The 18,305-nt window shown below is 46.3% G+C and overlaps 1 protein-coding gene across 1 annotated transcript; it reads left to right on the top strand.

The window, feature by feature from the left end:
- Positions 1 to 417: 417 nt before the first annotated feature.
- RFX7 (regulatory factor X7) lies at positions 418 to 18,103 on the top strand (the record flags this gene model as incomplete). Its single annotated transcript, XM_084268216.1, has 6 exons — positions 418 to 540; positions 7,461 to 7,592; positions 9,642 to 9,714; positions 10,315 to 10,522; positions 13,559 to 13,854; positions 14,789 to 18,103. The coding sequence occupies exons 1-6, from the start codon at positions 431 to 433 to the stop codon at positions 18,101 to 18,103; spliced, it is 4,134 nt and encodes a 1,377-aa protein (XP_084124342.1). The 5' UTR covers positions 418 to 430.
- Positions 18,104 to 18,305: the final 202 nt, after the last annotated feature.

Below are 18,305 nucleotides of genomic sequence, written 5' to 3'. Positions count from 1 at the left end.
GCAGCTCACAGCATGGCAGAGTTAGTGTATGGTCCCAGTAGGGTGGTTATGGGCAGACAGTCGCTGGCAGGGAGCGTTCTGAGCACCCGCTGGGAAAGTTGGGCGTTTCCAAAGGGCAGCACTGTCACCTGAGGAGGGAAAAAGCTTGGAGGTGGTCAGGAAGGAGCAATAAACTTGAGGGGGAAGTAAATGAAGTCTCACTCATCGCTACATACTCATCGCTGTGTATCAGAACTGGAGTGTGGAGTCTCATTGTAGATGAAAGAGGGGGAGAAGTGCTGCTCACACTGCTACCTGTGTGAGGTACTGGCCCTTGTCTCTGGTGTCGCTCCACCCATGTAGACAGTTACTAAGTCTTGTAACTGAGGAGGAGCTGTGGAGCAAAGTCTTCATTGGCACTGCTTCTTCTTTCACTAGCGATCAGATCTCCATGTCGTCCAGCCGTGCCCAGCAGATGCACGCCTTCTCGTGGATACGGAACACCTTGGAAGAGCACCCTGAGACATCCCTTCCCAAGCAGGAGGTTTATGATGAATACAAGTGAGTCCTCCCAGTCTGGATCCATACATACAGCTTTAGTCAAAGTAGATAATTCTGTGACACTGGCTCTGCAGGTACTCCACTGAGGTACAAGAGCATGTAGCAGAACAAGGCCTCATGTACTAATGTACTTGAGAACATACTAGCTACACTGAGGCAAACTGTATTCATTATCTCTGCCACTGAACATAAGACTCTGGTGTTGAAATTGTGCATTACATGTGCTGATGGAAAGGTGCAAGTATTTTTGACCAAGTAAGTATCTGTATGATTTTGTTTTCTGGGCAGTGCAACTCAGACAGAAAACACCAGTTACCATCTTACAGGTTTGGTCTGCTTGTATATACATATGTATATGCTGCCTTAACAATTTTGAGGGATTGAATTGTTCCTCCTGGAAATGCAGCTATTTTACACATAAGGCCTAGTTCATCACACCTGTCTTTGCAGAATAATGCATAAATATTGGGCCTTCCTGCCACAAACCTGGTTTCTACTGAGGCACAATATATCTGAATATGTATGAAACCAGTAACCAAGGCCACTGTGAGTCTGTGTTGTCAAGTCTCAAAGCTACCATGTAATGAGCAAGTGATTAGAAGCAAGGGAGAGGGAGCTGTCTGACGAAGTTGGATTTGAATTCATTTACAGAACGTTCCCCACGGGGGGGGCGGGGAATCATCCTCAGCCCAGTTGCCTGAAGATGAATAACAGATTTATGATCTGGTATGAATATTTCCATAATCTGAACGATTACAGTAATTTGCAGTGAGCTGAGTCCCTTCACCTCCCAAGTGCCTACAGGATTCAGCCCATGGTAATTGTTATCGCAGGGCTGCCTCCTGCCAATATCTCCTTTTTAATTAACTCTCTCTGGTCAAGTGTGTTTTTTTTTTACCCTGGCTGAGCTGAGACGTGATGGCATTCGCTTGCCTGGGGTTGATAAACATGCACACACCTTATTTCTGAGATCTCCCCATCCACCGGAGCGGTGACGCAGCCGGGAAACGCAGCCAATGGCTCCGACGTGCTGGGGCGGCCAATCCCCGAGCAGCAGCCGCTTGCGCAGGCACAGCAACAGCGGCAGCTGCTGTGCGGCAGCGAGATGGGAGCCTTATTCTTAAATATATTTCTTATTAAATAATTTATGGCCTGCTTCAGCAACAAATCTGCTTGGCTTCCATGCTGTGCCAAGCTGCAGATGCCCGGAAAAAAAAAAAAATATCATCATCTACAGATTGTGGAGTGTGAAATTTGGATGGGTTTTGTGTGTAGCTGCATCAAGTATTTGTGTATTGTGGCTTTTTTCCTCCCCTAACAAAATAAGGGTGGTAAGCAAATATTCAGGGAAATATCAAATGTTTGGAATCTGTTCTTCTCTGAAAGCATCTGTTCTGTTTTTGAAACGTTTGGTTTCTTTGAATATTTTCATGAGTTATTCTTGCACACCAAAGGCAGCGTAGTCTTGGAGTGGGAGGTGGGAAACAGGCATATATAAATAGATGAGAGTTAGTTTTGATAAGTCATTTTTCTTTCCCTAAGGGTGTTAAGACCTCCTAAAACTCAGTTCTGACATGTTAACAAGCTACAATTTCTCTCCTCTGTGTGCAGACACGTGAGCTCAGTGAACAAGCTCATGTGCTCTGCACACACAAATCGAAGTTACAAGTCTTCAGAAGAACGCTGCATCACACCAGCATCAATTCCTGCTGTACATCTTGGTCAAAATAAATCCTGCAAAACCACTGAGCTGCTGTATCACCTTTCATGTGGGTGGCTGTGGTCTGTTTGGGTTTTTTCTGTGAAGAGGGAAAGACAGAAGCTTGCACTCCATGCAAGTCCACCATTGGCAAGTGTTGATGGTGTTTCTAGCTCCTCTGTGTTTCGGTAGCTGTTTCTTGCTGAGCTTGCTGAACACAGTGACTCTACTTCTGTTTTCCTTATTTTCTCATCTCTAATTGGATAAAAGCAAATGTATTAATCACCCTTTTGAAAGGGATAAAATCAATTAAAAATGCATCATAATATGAGGCAGTAGAACGTGGGATGGTTGAGAGCTGGCAGCTGAATTTCAGAAAGGCTAGTTTACCTTTCTTGTTGATGCTGTGATGCTACTTGCATTGACAAAATATACTGGGCTGTAAGAAGCTGTGTTTCTGTTGGGCACACATGGTTCATCTGCCAGCTTCCTCTGGGAGTTATGGGGAACATGGTCTGGAAAATATGGGAACTCATAGGGAGCTGCCTAATGTTATCTTCCCTGAAGAGAACAGATGCTGCTTCCCATCAAATCCTTTCAATATTTTCTTGTAAGTCAGTTTTACTTGGGTATCTTCTCCATATTAGTAACACCCTTCTGAAGGCAGCCAGGTACAGATCTGCTGTGTTTAGAGAATTAGGATTTTGAGTCTTAAGTGCAGCCCTGCACTACTTGTGCAGAAAAAAAATCCATATTTGCCCACAAAATGATGTGTTGAACCTTCAGTAAACACTTGGGTCCTCTTATCTTGCCTCTGCTAGAATGATGCAAGGAAAGAAGGCAATTCATATTGAAGTTGGGTGCTGTGAAGATTCACTTGATATGCTTAATATAGATTAGGAGATCTTTAAGTCAGCCTCTCCTCTTTAGTCTGTAAATCATTAATCCTTGCTTTATGAGCTGCTGGGCCGCTTGATACCACCTGATGTCCACTAAGTGTTAAGGTTCAAGTTAGAAGAAGATGATTCAGAAGGTGGCACAGAAGAGAGCAGTAGGTATGGGCGTACTGTGTCCATCCTAACTTTGCTTGGATAGCACCAGTGTTTTTATTCCCTGATAGGAACAGAGTGGGACCTATTGTGTTGTCAAGTCCAGTCCTTTGTCATTAGCAATTACCTGCCTTTTCAAAGCCAATCAAATGCCTTCTGAAGCAGTTGTTTCCCACTGCTGCTGCTCTTGGGAGTTTAACTTTGGTTTGCTTTCTCTGATGGCCTTCAGACAGCTGTATTCCATCCTACCTGATTTTTCAGACTTACTTCTGTGCCAGCATTATTCATCATGCTTATAAGGAAAGGCTGAGAGCTGTATCTGTATAGCCTGGAGAAGAGAACCCTGAGAGGGGATCTCAACAACACTTATAAATATCTAAAGAGTGGATATCAAGAGGATGGGGCCAGACTCTTTACAGTGGTGTTCAGAGACAGCACGAGAGTCACCAGGCACAACTGGAACATAGCAAGTTCCATCTGAATATGAGAAGGAAACTCTACTTTGCTGGTGACAGAGCCCTGGGACAGGCTGCCCAGAGAGGCTGTGCAGTCTCCTCCTCTGGAGATACTCAAAACCTGCCTGGACCTGATCCTGTGAAACCTGCTCTAGGTGATCCTGCTTTAGCAGGGGGGTCGGACTAGGTGATCTCTAGAGGTCCCTTCTAGACCCTACTGTTCTGTGATTTCTGTGATGAACTTAAGAGCCTCCCTCTTCTTCAGGGTCTTTGCTGTAACCCATTTTTAGAGACCAGTTGTTTTGCTGGATTGATTAAGCCAAGATCTTTGTGTCATTTCATGTCATAGATTATCACTTGCTGTTGATGATGGCTTTCTGCCCAGGAAGCTGTGTTTTCCTTGGCTTTTTGGTTCATTTTTTAATTGTGGTTTATTTCAGGTGCACTCCCAGTGTATTTTATGTCTTGAGTACATTTAATTTCATGATCTTTAAAAAAAATCCAAAACCAACGAAAAAAACCCAAAACCAAAGAAACCAACAAGAAAACACACACAAAAAACACAAACCCAAAAAACCCACCCACCCAACCAACCAAAAACCCTTTCCTTTATGAAGGGGAGCTCTGTACAAAGGAGCACAAGCACTGGCTTTTCTGTTGTCATTCCTGTCTCTGTGTAGGTCTTCCCCCCTCCCCTCCACCCCTTGTTTCCTACACACCCTTGGAATAAGCAAAGCAGCTCCTGGGCTCAGCAATGTGCCAAGAGTGCAAGTAGCAGAGAAAAGAGCTTCAGGGTAGAGACTCCTGGTATGTGTTGTCAAGTCAATGTGAGACCACAGATGGACATGGAGGGTCCTCACCCGAGCCAGGAGGAGGAGGGGCCATGTGGGATGATCTGTCTGAAAACTGAAATTACATCATGACATCAATGATAGCTCAGAAATCACAAGCTTGCAGGAGCTGCCAGTGAGGATGTGAGGGGACCATGTAGCTGTATGTTTTGCTGCTAGGGAGTAATTGCCTTGAAGCAGATGTGCTAGACTTAAGGAACTAATTCTTTCTCTCTTTTTTTTTAATGTATTTTCTCCTAGAGAAGGAAGAATTTTAACTTGAAAGATGATTGAGTGGTAGTTCCCTAATCTTACAGTTTTGCTGGCTTATTCTTGGTTTTGTGTTGCTGACACTGAGTGGTACTGTTCTGTGTGCTGGGTGAGACTTAAGGTCCTGTAATCAGCACCAGTGAGTGACCAAGATCCAACACCTAGGAAGTTCTAGAGTAAAATCAAAATCCATTGGAACCTGACAAGATGTAAGGGTGTGTGTGGGAAGGCACACAGAGATCTAGCTGTTAGACACAAAGCAATGTCTGATTCCTAAGAGGGTTCAGTGAGGCAGAAGTATCCCTTTGTATTAACTTCAAAGGGACGTATCCAGATTCTGAGAGTGACGTGTGTTGAAGTGAAATGTCCTGGTACCTAAACTGAATGAAAACCACCCTAATGTCCCATGCAGAAACTAGACTGATGGCTGACTGTGTACCAAGATGTGGGTAAGATCTCTTGGTTTGGACTGAGTGGTCTGCTATGTGGGGGAAGCAGGTGCAGACCAGCTCTGCAGGGAAATGTCAGAACCACACGGCATGAAACCTGCTGCTTGTTACCGTTTGTTGTGGTGCTTTCCAAGTGGAGGATGCCTACAGACAGCCAAGGTGAAAGGAGCAGATGCTTGCTCTGTAATAGCTAGTATTTTTGCAGAGAAGATAAATGCAGTGGAAGTATCCCAAGAAATGCAGGCTGTTTTCTACAGAGCTACAGTTTTCAGAGCAGACATTTTGACTGGCCTCCTTGGATAGATTCTTGTGTTTGTCCTCGGTGACGCTGAGAGTGAAGCACCTGTTTCAGGAGCGCTGCTTTTTCTTTCTTTCTTCCTTTCTGAACAGAGGTCTGTTTGCTTGTATGTACCTGATAGAGAGTATCATAGAGTCATAGGTGTTGGAAGGGACCTCCAGAGCCCATGGGGTCCAACTCCCTGCCCAAGCAGGGTCCCTGGGACTGGTCGCACAGGTCGGCGTCCAGACAGGGCTGGAATCTCTCCAGAGAAGGAGACTCCACACCCCCTGGGCAGCCTGTCCCAGGGCTCCCTCACCCTCACTGGGGAAAAGTTCTTCCCCATGTTGGTGTGGAACTTCCTGTGCTCCAACTTGCAGCCATTGCCCCTTGTCCTGTCTCCACAGACCACTGAAAAGGGGCTGGCCATTCCCTCCCTGCATCTCATACTTCAGATATTTATAAACATTAATAAGGTCCTCCTTTAGTCTTCTTCTCTCCAGGCTGAACAGCCCCAGCTCACTCAGCCTTTCCTCATAGGGGAGATGCTCCAGGCCCTTAATCATCTTTGTAGCCTCCTCTGGACTCTCTCCAGGAGATCCCTGGCTGTTTTATCCCAGGGAGCCCAGCACTGGACACAACACTCCAGGTGGGGTCTGACCAGGGCAGAGCAGAGGGGGAGGATCCCCTCCTGTGACCTGCTGCCCACACTCCTCCTGATGCACCCAGGATCCCAGTACCTGTCAACATGGTGTGTGAAGTTCCTGTTTCTCAGCTGTCCTGCTGATGGCTATGCGGGACCATGTACAGTCACCTCTTCTTTTCAGAGGCAGGTGGTTTCTGTGCATTGCTGGTAGGACTTCTCATGGTCCTGCCATAAGAGATGGTTGCTCTTTGGTGCTGACTGGATGAAATTTGGATGTGAATGCTTTGACAATATGTTTGGGGCCTTAGTGCATTGAAAACTGTGAAGTAGCACCAGGCCCTTGAAGAGAAGGCAGTATGGCATCCATGTCTCTTGTGTAGCCCGAAGCACTTGCTGTGTAGGGAAACCTTCCAGAGCAGTTCCTGGTTTTCTCCTCTGCTTTTGTATACCTGTCATTTTCTAGAATGTTCGTGCTTTGCAGTGAAATCTAAGATTCTTGTTCTCTCCCACAAGGAGATTTTTTTTTTTAAATATCTTAGATATTGAAACAAAACTCCTTCTGCTGCTTTTGAGAACCAAAGACAGGTAACAGTGCCCGTTTTACTAGAACAAGTAAACAGCCAAACAATTAACCTTTTGTTGCTCGATTCCTCTCTATCATCAAGTTGTGTGCTCAGTCTGTGTTGGCAGAGGCAGTTGAAATCTCTGTTAATTTAGCACTGCTGTTGAATATAACAATGTCTGCTTAAGCAGCTCTCCTAGCTTTCACAGCAGGAGGAGGACTAGGTCCTCAGTAATGTTTATGTTACACCTGTAAAGGTGGCACTGGCTCCCTGGGAAGCTGTGTTTTACAGCAGGACCTGAGGCCTTGCCACGCTGAAGCTATACTTCTGGCTAGAACAGCATCTCTGCTTTTATTGTGTCTTAAAATGAGTGAATTGAAACATATGCTTCAAACTAAGTTGTGGGGTAAATCTTTACTGTGCTCTAGATAATGCCACTACTTGTTATGTCTCCACATGACTTGCCTTTGAACTCAGCAGAGAACAAGGCAAAAACTGTGGTATTAATAGCTCTGTTTATACATTTTTAATGCATTCAATTCGTTGTGGATAGCTTCATTAATGTTAAATGTGGTTCTAAATATGGATGGGGATAAGTGTTTTCTTTGATGGAGTCTAGCAGGCAGGCTGGCCTCTTGTATTAACTTTGATTCCATTCACGCTTTCTTTCTCTTCGTTGCAGGAGCTATTGTGACAATCTTGGCTACCACCCATTAAGTGCTGCTGACTTTGGAAAGATCATGAAAAACATCTTCCCAAACATGAAGGCCCGTCGTCTAGGCACCAGAGGCAAATCAAAATATCCTTTGCTGGAGTGCTTCTCAGCAACTTCTTCTGCTCTTGCCTGGAGAACATCTGTCATTATGGCTTAACCACCAACTAAATGTAGAAATAATGTTAAATTTAAAATGCAGATGCTTTCCCAGAGCTCTCTAAAGCTTATTAATTGTGGTAGTTGTTCAGTTGCATGATATAACTTGGGAAACAAGTATGGAAATTTAGGTTCCGATGCTGAGTTGTCACAGCAACAAGGACTCAAAGAAACTTTATCATTAAGTGCAAAGGGAGATACTGGAATAAAGGAACTTGACTCACAGATGTGCAGCAGCTAGTATTTACTTGGTAGTACAGCTCAGCATATCAGAAAGTTTCTTGCTTTCATATTAGACTTGTGCACACCAGTAATTTAGAAGTTAGTTGTGAAGCCAGAGAGCCTTTTTAAGCTGTGCCGCAGATATTGCATAAAACTGTCTCTCCTCAACTCTTAGCAATGCTTGGAAGAGAAAAGGGAGCTGGGAAGTCATCACAAAAGCTGACTTGAGGCTTGGAAGGCACGATGCCAGGCTTGTCTGGCCCTCAGAGAGGGAGACAGCTTCCTTCACTGCCAGACACAGACCTGCTGCGATAGGAAGGGCAGTTCACAGCAAGAGCTGCTAGGATGTCCCGGGAGCACTGTCTGTGTCCTGACAGCAGAATCTTGTTCCCTGTGCCCTACTAAGGTTAGATGCCTAAGTTGGCATCTACTTCCTTCCCTCTTCTCCTGTGTTAGAGAAATAGTCTGGGGCATGTGAAAACACTACCCCATTTCATTGTAACTTGACACAAACCTTAAAGTACTTAAAAACTGATGTTGTCATAGTGTAATTAGACCTAATTGTTACAGGCAGAACTATACACAGTTAGATCTTGCAACAGATTAGGTTATCAATTAATAGGCAGCTACTGTGAAGAATTGGGGGGCGGAAATGCTGTGCAGGAGAGGCTGCTCCTACTACTGGTGGTTCTGCTGCTTCACTGTAGGGCCAAGAAGGTCTGTTAGGAAAGAAACTCAGTAATCAAGGCTACAAGAGTTTGGATTATCTAGCAGTGGAGTCCAAAACTTAGTAGAGATGCTCTGGGTAGAGCTAGAAAGAAATCATATGCTGTAATTGTAGCTTCACCCAGGGGATCTCTCTCAGTTCTGATGCCTAAGTTTCTAACAAAGAACGACTAAAACGTGACCTAATCTCCCATTTACCTTAGTATCCAGCCTACTTACATTTATTTTACTGTGATTGCTCTCTATCCAGACTTAACACAAGCACATGGAGAAGAGACACTGTATGTGAACTTCCAGAGTAATGCTATGGAGAGGAAAATAGGTGGATTTAATTTTTAGACCTATCAGCAAGTCAGTAAGAGTAAAGAAAGTAGATGTTTGTGTACTGATTTGGTATCAGTGTAAGAACAAATCTGGGTGTTTGTGCTCATGTTTTTACAGAGGAATTCATCATGGGTGGGGAGAGAGCCACAAAAATTGTGTGAAATCCTGACAGAGAAATGTCCCCACCAGTCACTTCATCTTGACATGGGCAGCTTCAGTTTGTGCAAGTCCCTTAGGAGAAGGGTCTGTTAGGGAATAGAAGTCGTTGTGATGAAGTAGAAATGAACTTTGAGAGCACTGTTTTTTTAGTAGAGATTAACTCTTGAAAATGCATTCTCAAGCTTGGCTGAGGCCTGATTTAGGAAGTATAGTTCAAACTTTTATGTTAGTGATTTCAGTACTGAGTAGCTAATTGAAACTACTTGGTGTGGTCTAGTGGTTCTTCTAAGTCACGGAATGAAATTCATCATGCCCAGCATCACTTGCTCCATCATGCAGATGGAGAAGCCCAGTGACCTGCCCAGGAGCACAGCCAGCAAGAATCAAGAGCCCTTAAATGACTGTGACACTATGTTAATGACAGTAATTCTGTGATCTGTTGTTGAGTTTGCTTATAAAACTTAATAGGGCTATCAGAGGAATTTCTGCCCTTCCCTTCTATCCCCCAGCTATCCAGCAGAGACGTTTTAGACCTTAATTTTTGTTCACATATTGCTACAGTGGACTGAGGAAGAAGGCTTTTGTGCATATGCCAACATTGCCCAACCTTGACTTTCATAAAACTGGAGATGGGGTAGGATATATGCTTGCTTATTGACCTTTATTGTGTTGTTTTTCTGTCTGAAGTTTGCAAAACAGAGTGAAGAGCTGTGTGGTTTTAAAGATTTTTTTTCTTCATGAAACTTTAGATTCTGAATCATTCATGGTTCTTCTGTAAAGCCCAAACAAATTGCAGTGCTACTGAAACAATGATTTTGGAGGTGAAGCAGACTTTGACAGTGCTGCCACCCACAAAGCTCTGTCTTTTGAAACAAAAACCTTTGTTTTGGGTTCTCTGTATTTAAAAAGATACAGAAGCAGCTCCTGGGCTCCAGTGGCCGCTGAGTTGCCAAGACTCCAGATGCAGCGAGTGTCAGTTGGTGGTGGTTCAGACACTAAGATTCTCTCTGTGATTTTCTTTCAGAAGTGTCAGCTCCATGTAATGCTCTGGAAACAGCCAGTAGATTAATGTTAAGATGTTTCATTTTGAATGATATTGATGATGTGATCTCACTCTCTGTGAACACGCTCAACTTTTTGTCTGTTTCTGATCATGATTGGCTCTCTATTTTTGCTTTCATGCCTTAATGACCCTTAATAATCAAAGTAACCTTTTCTCCTTTGCTTGTTTCAGTTGGATGGGGCAGAGCCATCTGGGCAGCTGCAAAGTGCTGATGAGGAAGTTGTCTCTGCAGCCTGCCGGCTGGTTTGTGAATGGGCCCAGAAAGTGCTGAGCCAGCCTTTTGACACCGTCATGGAACTGGCTCGTTTCCTCGTGAAGAGTCACTATATTGGTACCAAGTCTGTGGCAGCTTTAACAGTGATGGCAGGGGCACCAGCAGGTAATGAGATAGCTGAATGCTGAACGGGTGATGTGGGGAACCTTTGTTTAAGTAACATCATCTTGGTTTGGGGAAGCACTGCTGTTCAGGGCAGACTGTAAACACTGGCTGAGCCCTGAGCATGTGTTCCTGTGATTTCAGCCCACGCTGCTGTAATTTACTTTCCTTGCTGGTAGCCTGGGTAAAGAGATCTGAAAATAAGCAGCAGTCTTGAGTCTAGTCTGTAACCCTCCCGTTCCTCCAGTGAGGACCCTGGTCTTCTAAAGTACTGCAGGGCGTGTGGGTCATTGTGCTGAATTCACATGCTTTGCTACGTCAGGAGTTTGGTGCCTGTGCAGGTGCTGGTTTGTAGGCAGACTGCTGGTGTGGCTGTTTCTGTCTGGTAACTTGCCCTAATTTGGGAACAATTGTCTGTCTGAGTTTTCTCTCCTGAGCAGATTTTCTTACAGGCGTTTCTGATACGTCAGATGCAAGTTTCCCTGAGTTGCTTGATCAGTGTCAGGTAGTACAAACACATCAGCTTGCTGTTGTTACTGATCACATCAGAAATAAGGGGGTGAGGCCATTGAGAGGGACAGGAGGGCCTTCTCTGGAGACAGTGGTGTGACTGAGATCCCAGCACTCGATTTCAAATCATCATTAAGGATTGGGCTGCAGAGTTACCTTGTATTTTGCTACATCAGATGAATTTCTGTTCTATCCAGTCTGTAAGAAAGCTTAGATTCACTGGGTTGCTTGTACATCTACTTCTGTGTCCTTTGTTTCCCTCTTCATTCTCAAAATCAGTCACTTAATCATTTCAAGCAGGATTTTTGTGGCTGTGGCTGAAGTCAAATTACAAAAAGGAAGGATAAGGAGGGAAGTGCAGTGCACACTGTGCTCCCCAGACTTCCCTCTGGGAATCACAGAATCATAGAATGGCATGGATTGGAAGGGAACCCAAGGATCACAGAGCTCCAACCCCCCTGCTACAGGCAGGGCCACCAACCTCCAGGCCTGGAGCTACACAAGGTTGCCCAGAGCCCCATCCAACCTGGCCTTGAACACCCCCAGGGATGGGGCATCCACCCCCTCTCTGGGCAGCCCCTTCCAGCCCCTCACCACTCTCTCTGTAAAGAACTTCCCCCTAATACCTAATTTAAACCTTCTTTCCTTCAGCTTCACTCCATCTCCCTTGTCCTGCCATTATCTACCCTTTGAACAAGCTGATTCCCTCCTGTTCCTCTGCTCCCTTCAGGGACTGGGAGGCTGCAATGAGGTCCCCCCACAGCCTTCTCCTCTCCAGGCTGACCCAGCCCAGCTCCCTCAGCCTCTCTCCATAGGGGAGCTGCTCCAGCCCTCTGAGCATCTCTGTGGCTCCTCTGACCCCTCTCCAACAGCCCCACATTGGGGCCCCAGCTCTGGACACAGGACTCCAGCTGGGGCCTCACGAGGGCAGAGCAGAGAGGGACAATCCCCTCCCTACTCTGGCAGCTGTGGTTTGGGGTGACCCCCTTCTGGATCATGTTCTTTCTCCTTCCAGCTGCCCTTTACTGCAGCTGGGAACTGGCGGGTGGCAGCGGCAGGTTCTGCTGCCTGTGTGCTCTGTTTTTCCCTGTCATCTCCAGGCTTCACTGGTTCTGCTGGCCGTGCTGCTGGGAGCAGCACAGGGTTGATGTACTGTACTGCGACTCACACAGCTTCTCCCTCTTACTTCCTTCAAGAGAATATGGTTTCCTTCAAGGAAAAGGGCGACTGTTCCCAGTGCATGCCTCTGAGTCCTGGATGGTCATTTCAGGAGAGGTTCTTCTAGAATGGCAAATAAAATTTTCCCATTCCTTTCTCACAAGGAACTACAGTGTCTCTGTGCATTCACTGTGGGGAAAATCAACTTTTCACCCTCAAAGACAAATGTGTTGAGGCTTTTTTTCTCATAAATGTTACTTGCCTTCAGTATTCAGCCCATGTAGATGACTTGTTTTCCAGTAATTGCAATATATTGGGGCATTTTGCTGCTCTGTGAAGAAGGCATTGTGAAAGTGGAGACATGTTGTGTTGTAGATCTTGTGGTATGTGCTGATTGCTGCTGAGAGGGTGGGCTCCCAGACCCCAGTTCCCGAGCATCTGCAGGGCATCTAAAACCAATACTTGCCTATAAGTGGTGTTGATTAGTTTATAGTTGAAGAGTTGTGTTAAAACAATTGTCAAACCTGTGAAGTCTAAATGAAATGGTGTTAGAGCATTTTCAGAGGGTCAGTTCAATAGAGTCAGTTGGTCACTGAGACCATGCTAGTCCTCTTGACTGTTAATAAACAAAACATCATAAATGTGGTTTTGTAAAGGAAGTTGTTCCAACTGCACAGAGGAGACTAACTCCATGTTGTTCTCCCTGGGAGCACCACTTGCTTGCTTGTGATCAGCAGCAAGGCATTGTTTCCAGGAAAAAAATGTTCTCCTCCTCCTTTTTTTTTCCTTTTTTTCCCCAGATACTTGTCTTGTTGCCCTGCTTTCACCATTTTCTGTGGTCACACAGAGGTGGTGATCCATTCTGATATTACATCCCTTGTGTTTCATGCCTTGGCCGTTAGATAGTATCGTCTGCTCAGAGCTGCTCCTCTGCAACACAGGCCCTCCGCTTTCTGGAAAGATGTTTCCTTTTTAAAGCTGCCTTAGACGTTGATAACAAAACAAAAACACAGTCGATGATGAATTATAAAGGTTCGTCTAAAACCTATCCGCTGCCCTCTACTGTCAGTGAAATGAAATGCACTGGGTTTAGCTTTTGCTGACACAAATTCCAATGGGGTGTACTGGAAGCAGAACGCTGGTAGGTAGTGTTTCAGCAGCTAGTGCTCAGCTTGTCTAACAGAGGGTCTGCCACAAACGTGGAAATGAACTGAAACAGTGAATAGGTTTGAGCATGAAGTGCAGGGGAGCATCTCATGCAGGAGGTGTTCCCACAGTGGCTGTGGAGATGCCTGCCATGTGTTCCGTGTGGTTAGACGCAGCAGACAGGGGGTGTGTGGTTATAATTGACTCTTCCTCTTTTGTATTCAGGAATAAAAGGGATCCCCCAGCCCTCAGCTTTTGTACCTACTGCTGAAAGTAACTCCTTTCAACCGCAAGTGAAAACTCTGCCATCTCCTGTTGATGCCAAGCAGCAGCTGCAGCGGAAGATCCAGAAGAAGCAGCAGGAGCAGAAGCTGCAGTCGCCTTTGCCAGGAGAGTCTCCAGCAAAGAAGACGGAAGGCGCCGCCGCCAATGGCGTGACCAGTATCTCTAACGGAAGTCCTGCCATTCTGTCGCCTCCGCCTATTGGCATTGTTGTGGCAGCTGTCCCCAGCCCCATACCGGTAACGTTCTCCAGCACTTCTCTAGAGAAACCACCTTCTGAAAGGGCTGGAAGTTGCCAGGAACTCAGCAGTGGTGTCAGTGGGATGGAGGAGTGGTTTCTGTTCAAAGGCTTCGGTCCCTTGGTGCTCTTCTGTCCCAGTGATTGTGTTACACCACAAGAGCTACGGGATAGATACAGAAGCAGCAGATTTTTGATCACATAGCATAGGTCAAGTTTGTCTTCTGAGTCGTTGACTGGGATTTCTGCTGGCAATAATTAAGGTTACATGTGGGAATAATTGCCCTTGAGATGAGTTTAACCCGACGAGAGAGCTGACATCAGTTGTGGGGGTCACGGAGCCCCTAATATGGAATCTAAATTGCCTTTCACTGGCCCAGTGTGTTAAGTGACAGCCAGAGTGTTATTTTTGCATGAATGCCAGTAGCATGGGACATCTTCATCTTTCAGCCATACAGAACTAGGCAGGGGGGGTTCTTTGTTTTTAAGACATTAGCTGCACTGTCAATTTCAATAGAGAAGCCAATTTTTCTGCCTGATGGGGGGTTTGTATTTAACTTGCTTTTGAAACCTTAACAATGAGCAGTGTTTTGAATATATCCTCTCCTCTTTAACCTTTGTATGCCTGACTTTTGGTTCCATGTGGTGAAGGACGGTATGAGAAGGACCATTTCACTAGCAGAAAAGCAGACTGGTGTGTAGACCAGTGCCTCATGCCTTAAAAATTGAGGCCATGTATCTGTCTCGTAATACTGAGGCAGACAAATAGAAATTGTCTAATATATAGTTTAAAAGCTTGTTTTATCTCAAACTGGTACGTTTGGTGTATTGAGCTATGTTGTTCTCCACCTTCAGAATGCTCGGGGATGAGGTGGCCTGTGGGCTTTGGACTTTCTTGCTTCATTTCCACACCTTTTCTTTTTCTCTGTCTGCAGGTGCCAAGGACCAGGCAGTTGGTGACGTCCCCAAGTCCCATGGGATCATCTGATAGCAAGGTCCTGCCCCTCAACGTTCAGGTGGTCACTCAGCACATGCAATCAGTCAAGCAGTCACCAAAGACTCCCCAGAACGTTCCCGCCAGCCCAGTTGGTGACCGCTCTGCCCGGCATCGCTACCCGCAGATCCTACCGAAGCCAGCAAACACCAGTGCTCTCACCATCCGCTCTCCCACCACGGTGCTTTTTACCAGTAGCCCAATCAAGACTGTTGTGCCAGCTCCACATGTGAATTCCTTAAATGTGGTTAAAATGACAGCAATATCTCTTGCCCCGAGCAGCAGCAGCGTGCCCGTCAAACAGACGCCTGCAGTTAGCAGTAGCGCGGGGGCAGCGGAAGAAGGGAGGACTGGTCCACAGATCAAAAACGGATCGGTTGTTTCACTGCAGTCTCCAGGATCCAAGCCTGGCACTGCTGTAGCTACGTCTGCAGTCAAGATCAAAATGGAACCAGAAGCATTGCTGGATGAGAACTCGGTGCAGGGCCAAGAGAGCTCTGACGTGTCTAAATCTGTAAAGGTAACCCCTGACCTGCCTCCCACTCAGCTAATCAATTTTGAGGTTGCAACCTTGAAGGCTTCAGCTGATGATGTCGTGGAGGTAAAACCAGTTAAGGGCTGTGATCAGGGAGCTGAAGAAGCAGGGACCAAATATAAAACACAATCTAATGAGATCACACCAGTTTCTTCAGCAGGCAATAATCAAAGCACTCTGAAGCTCTCAGTTGCCAGTCAGAACTTGTCCAGCACCAGCATCGGTTCACCTCCTACTGGTGAGTCTACGATTAAAGACAAAACGTGCACTAAAAGCCCAAGAAAGCGACAACCTTCTACGCTTCAGGATTCCCAGGTACCACCTGTAAAGAAGCCACTGGTGGAGCAGCTTTCAGCTGGCAATGCTGTGGAGGATCAAAAAGCAAACAGTGTTAAGAAGTCTCCAACGGCTGGATCGCTAGCTACCAGTGACAGTGCAGCACCACTTGCTCAAGTTCCCAGCAAGGTGCCCGTAAAGGTGCCTGTACCTTCTGCAGCTGCGGCAAACTTAGCGACAGAGCTTTCTTTGAGCACCAATTTAAATAGCAGTGATTCTGCTTTAGGGCAGCAGCTTGCATCAGCATCATCTCCAGACATAAAAGTAAAATTGGAAGGAAACATGTTTATCATAGAAGACGATTCAAAATCTGATGGCAGCTTTAACCCAAATACATGGCACCATATCACCAAGACCTCCGACTTTGCATCTGTGAGTTGTGAACAGCAGCAGGATATCGGTGTTCTGGCCATCGCAGGGCACTCTGGCTCTGGTGACTTGCAGGAGTCGGCGTGGGAGCCTGTGCACTGTGAAGGGATACAGCAGGATGCCTACACCCAGCAGTTACAGAGCCAGATCCAGGACTCTTCCTTGGGTCAGCTACAAGCACAGACTTCGAATCAGTTACCTCTGCAGTCTGAGCTGAAAGAGTTTGAACATACGGTCCCTCAGTCAAATGAAAACTTCTTTTCCTTTGATGATGACCTTACCCAGGACAGCATTGTGGAGGAGCTGGTGCTCATGGAGGAGCAAATGTCCATGAATAATTCTCATCCTTATGGCAGTTGTCTAGGAATAGCACTTCAGAGTCAGACTGCGGTTCAAGGAGCTCCCGTGTCATCCCATCCAGGCAGTGCGCACTTTTACCATTCGATCCATAACAACAGCACTCCGATTCACACTCCCACCCCCACTCCCACCCCGACTCCCACTCCCACCCCGACTCCAACGCCCACCTCTGAGATGATCGCTGGGTCTCAGAACATGTCCCGAGAGAGCCCTTGCTCGCGGCTGGCGCAGACGACTCCTGTAGACAGTGCTCTGGGAAGCAGCCGGCACACGCCCATCGGCACACCGCATTCCAACTGCAGCAGCAGCGTCCCTCCAAGTCCCGTGGAATGCCGCAACCCCTTCGCATTTACTCCCATCAGCTCCAGTATGGCTTATCACGATGCCAGCATCATATCCAGTAGCCCCGTGAAGCCAATGCAGCGGCCTATGGCTACGCATCCCGACAAAACCAAGCTGGAGTGGATGAATAACGGCTACAGTGGTGTTAGCAACTCGTCGGTTGCAAACCATGGCATCCTAACGAGCTATCAGGAGCTGGTGGAAGACCGCTTCAGGAAACCTCACGCTTTCGCCGTGCCTGGCCAGTCGTACCAGTCTCAGCCCCGCCACCACGATACTCACTTCGGTCGCGTGACTCCTGTTTCACCTGTGCAGCACCAGGCAGCCCCTGTCAGTAGTACCACCAAGCAAGAGGGCTTTGCTGTTCCCGCGCCTTTGGACAACAAAGGAACCAGCTCCTCTCTCAACAACAGCCTGAGATGCCGCAGCGTGAGCCCCGCTGTCCATCGCCAGCGCAATCTCAGTGGCAGCACCGTTTTCCCTGTTTCCAATATACCACGCTCCAACCTGACGCTGTTTGGAAGTCCCGTGGCTCCTGAAGTTCACAACGTCTTTGCGAATATCCATGCAGACACCAGTGCCAATAACATAGCGCAGAGGAGCCAGTCGGTCCCCTTGACTGTGATGATGCAGACGGCCTTCCCGGCCCTGCAGAAACAAACGAACACTAAAAAAATAACCAACGTGTTGTTAAGCAAACTTGATTCTGATAGTGATGATGCAGTGAGAGGTTTGGGAGTCAACAACATGCCCTCAAATTACACAGCTAGGATGAATCTCACCCAGATTTTAGAGACATCTGCCGCTTTTCCTAGTGCCAACCCACAAAATATGGTCAATTCCAGCACTTCAGTTTATGAATTCCAAACACCAAATTACCTCACAAAAAACAGCAGCACCGATCAGATCAGTTTTTCTTCTGGAGATAACCAAGCACAATCAGACATTGGAGAGCAGCAATTAGATTTCAGCAGCACTGTAAAAGACCTTTTAGGGGAGGACAGTCTGCCAACAAACCAGCAGCTGGTGAATCAGGTGGCATCAGATCTCAATAACGTTGCATCTGTCTTTCCCAGCGACATCAGGTTGTCTTCCGAGCTCTCAGGCAGCATTAACGATCTGAACACTTTAGACACAAATCTACTGTTTGATCCAGGTCGTCAGCAGGGACAAGACGATGATGCTACACTGGAGGAATTAAAAAATGACCCCTTGTTTCAACAAATCTGCAACGAATCCATTAGCTCAATGACTACATCGGGTTTTGAGTGGATGGAGAGTAAGGATCATCCCACTGTTGAAATGTTGGGTTAATCTTGTTTTATAATATGTATGTAGCACACTGTATCTAAAGGACAGACGTATTGTATTTGTCTTAATGGAAGTGCCTCCCACAGCAGAAACACTTGCTATGTATTGTGGCATTTTAAAAAAAGAGTTTGCTGTACCCATTGCTCATTCTTCAGCAGGGAAAAGGCAGTCTTACCAGTTCTGAACACACCTCTGAAGGCGATAG

Source organism: Gallinula chloropus, assembly GCF_964237585.1.
Source record: "Gallinula chloropus genome assembly, chromosome: 9".
NCBI lineage: Eukaryota > Metazoa > Chordata > Aves > Gruiformes > Rallidae > Gallinula > Gallinula chloropus.
The sequence above is the reverse complement of the archived record's forward strand: the minus strand, read 5'-3'. Positions and strand labels throughout refer to the sequence as shown.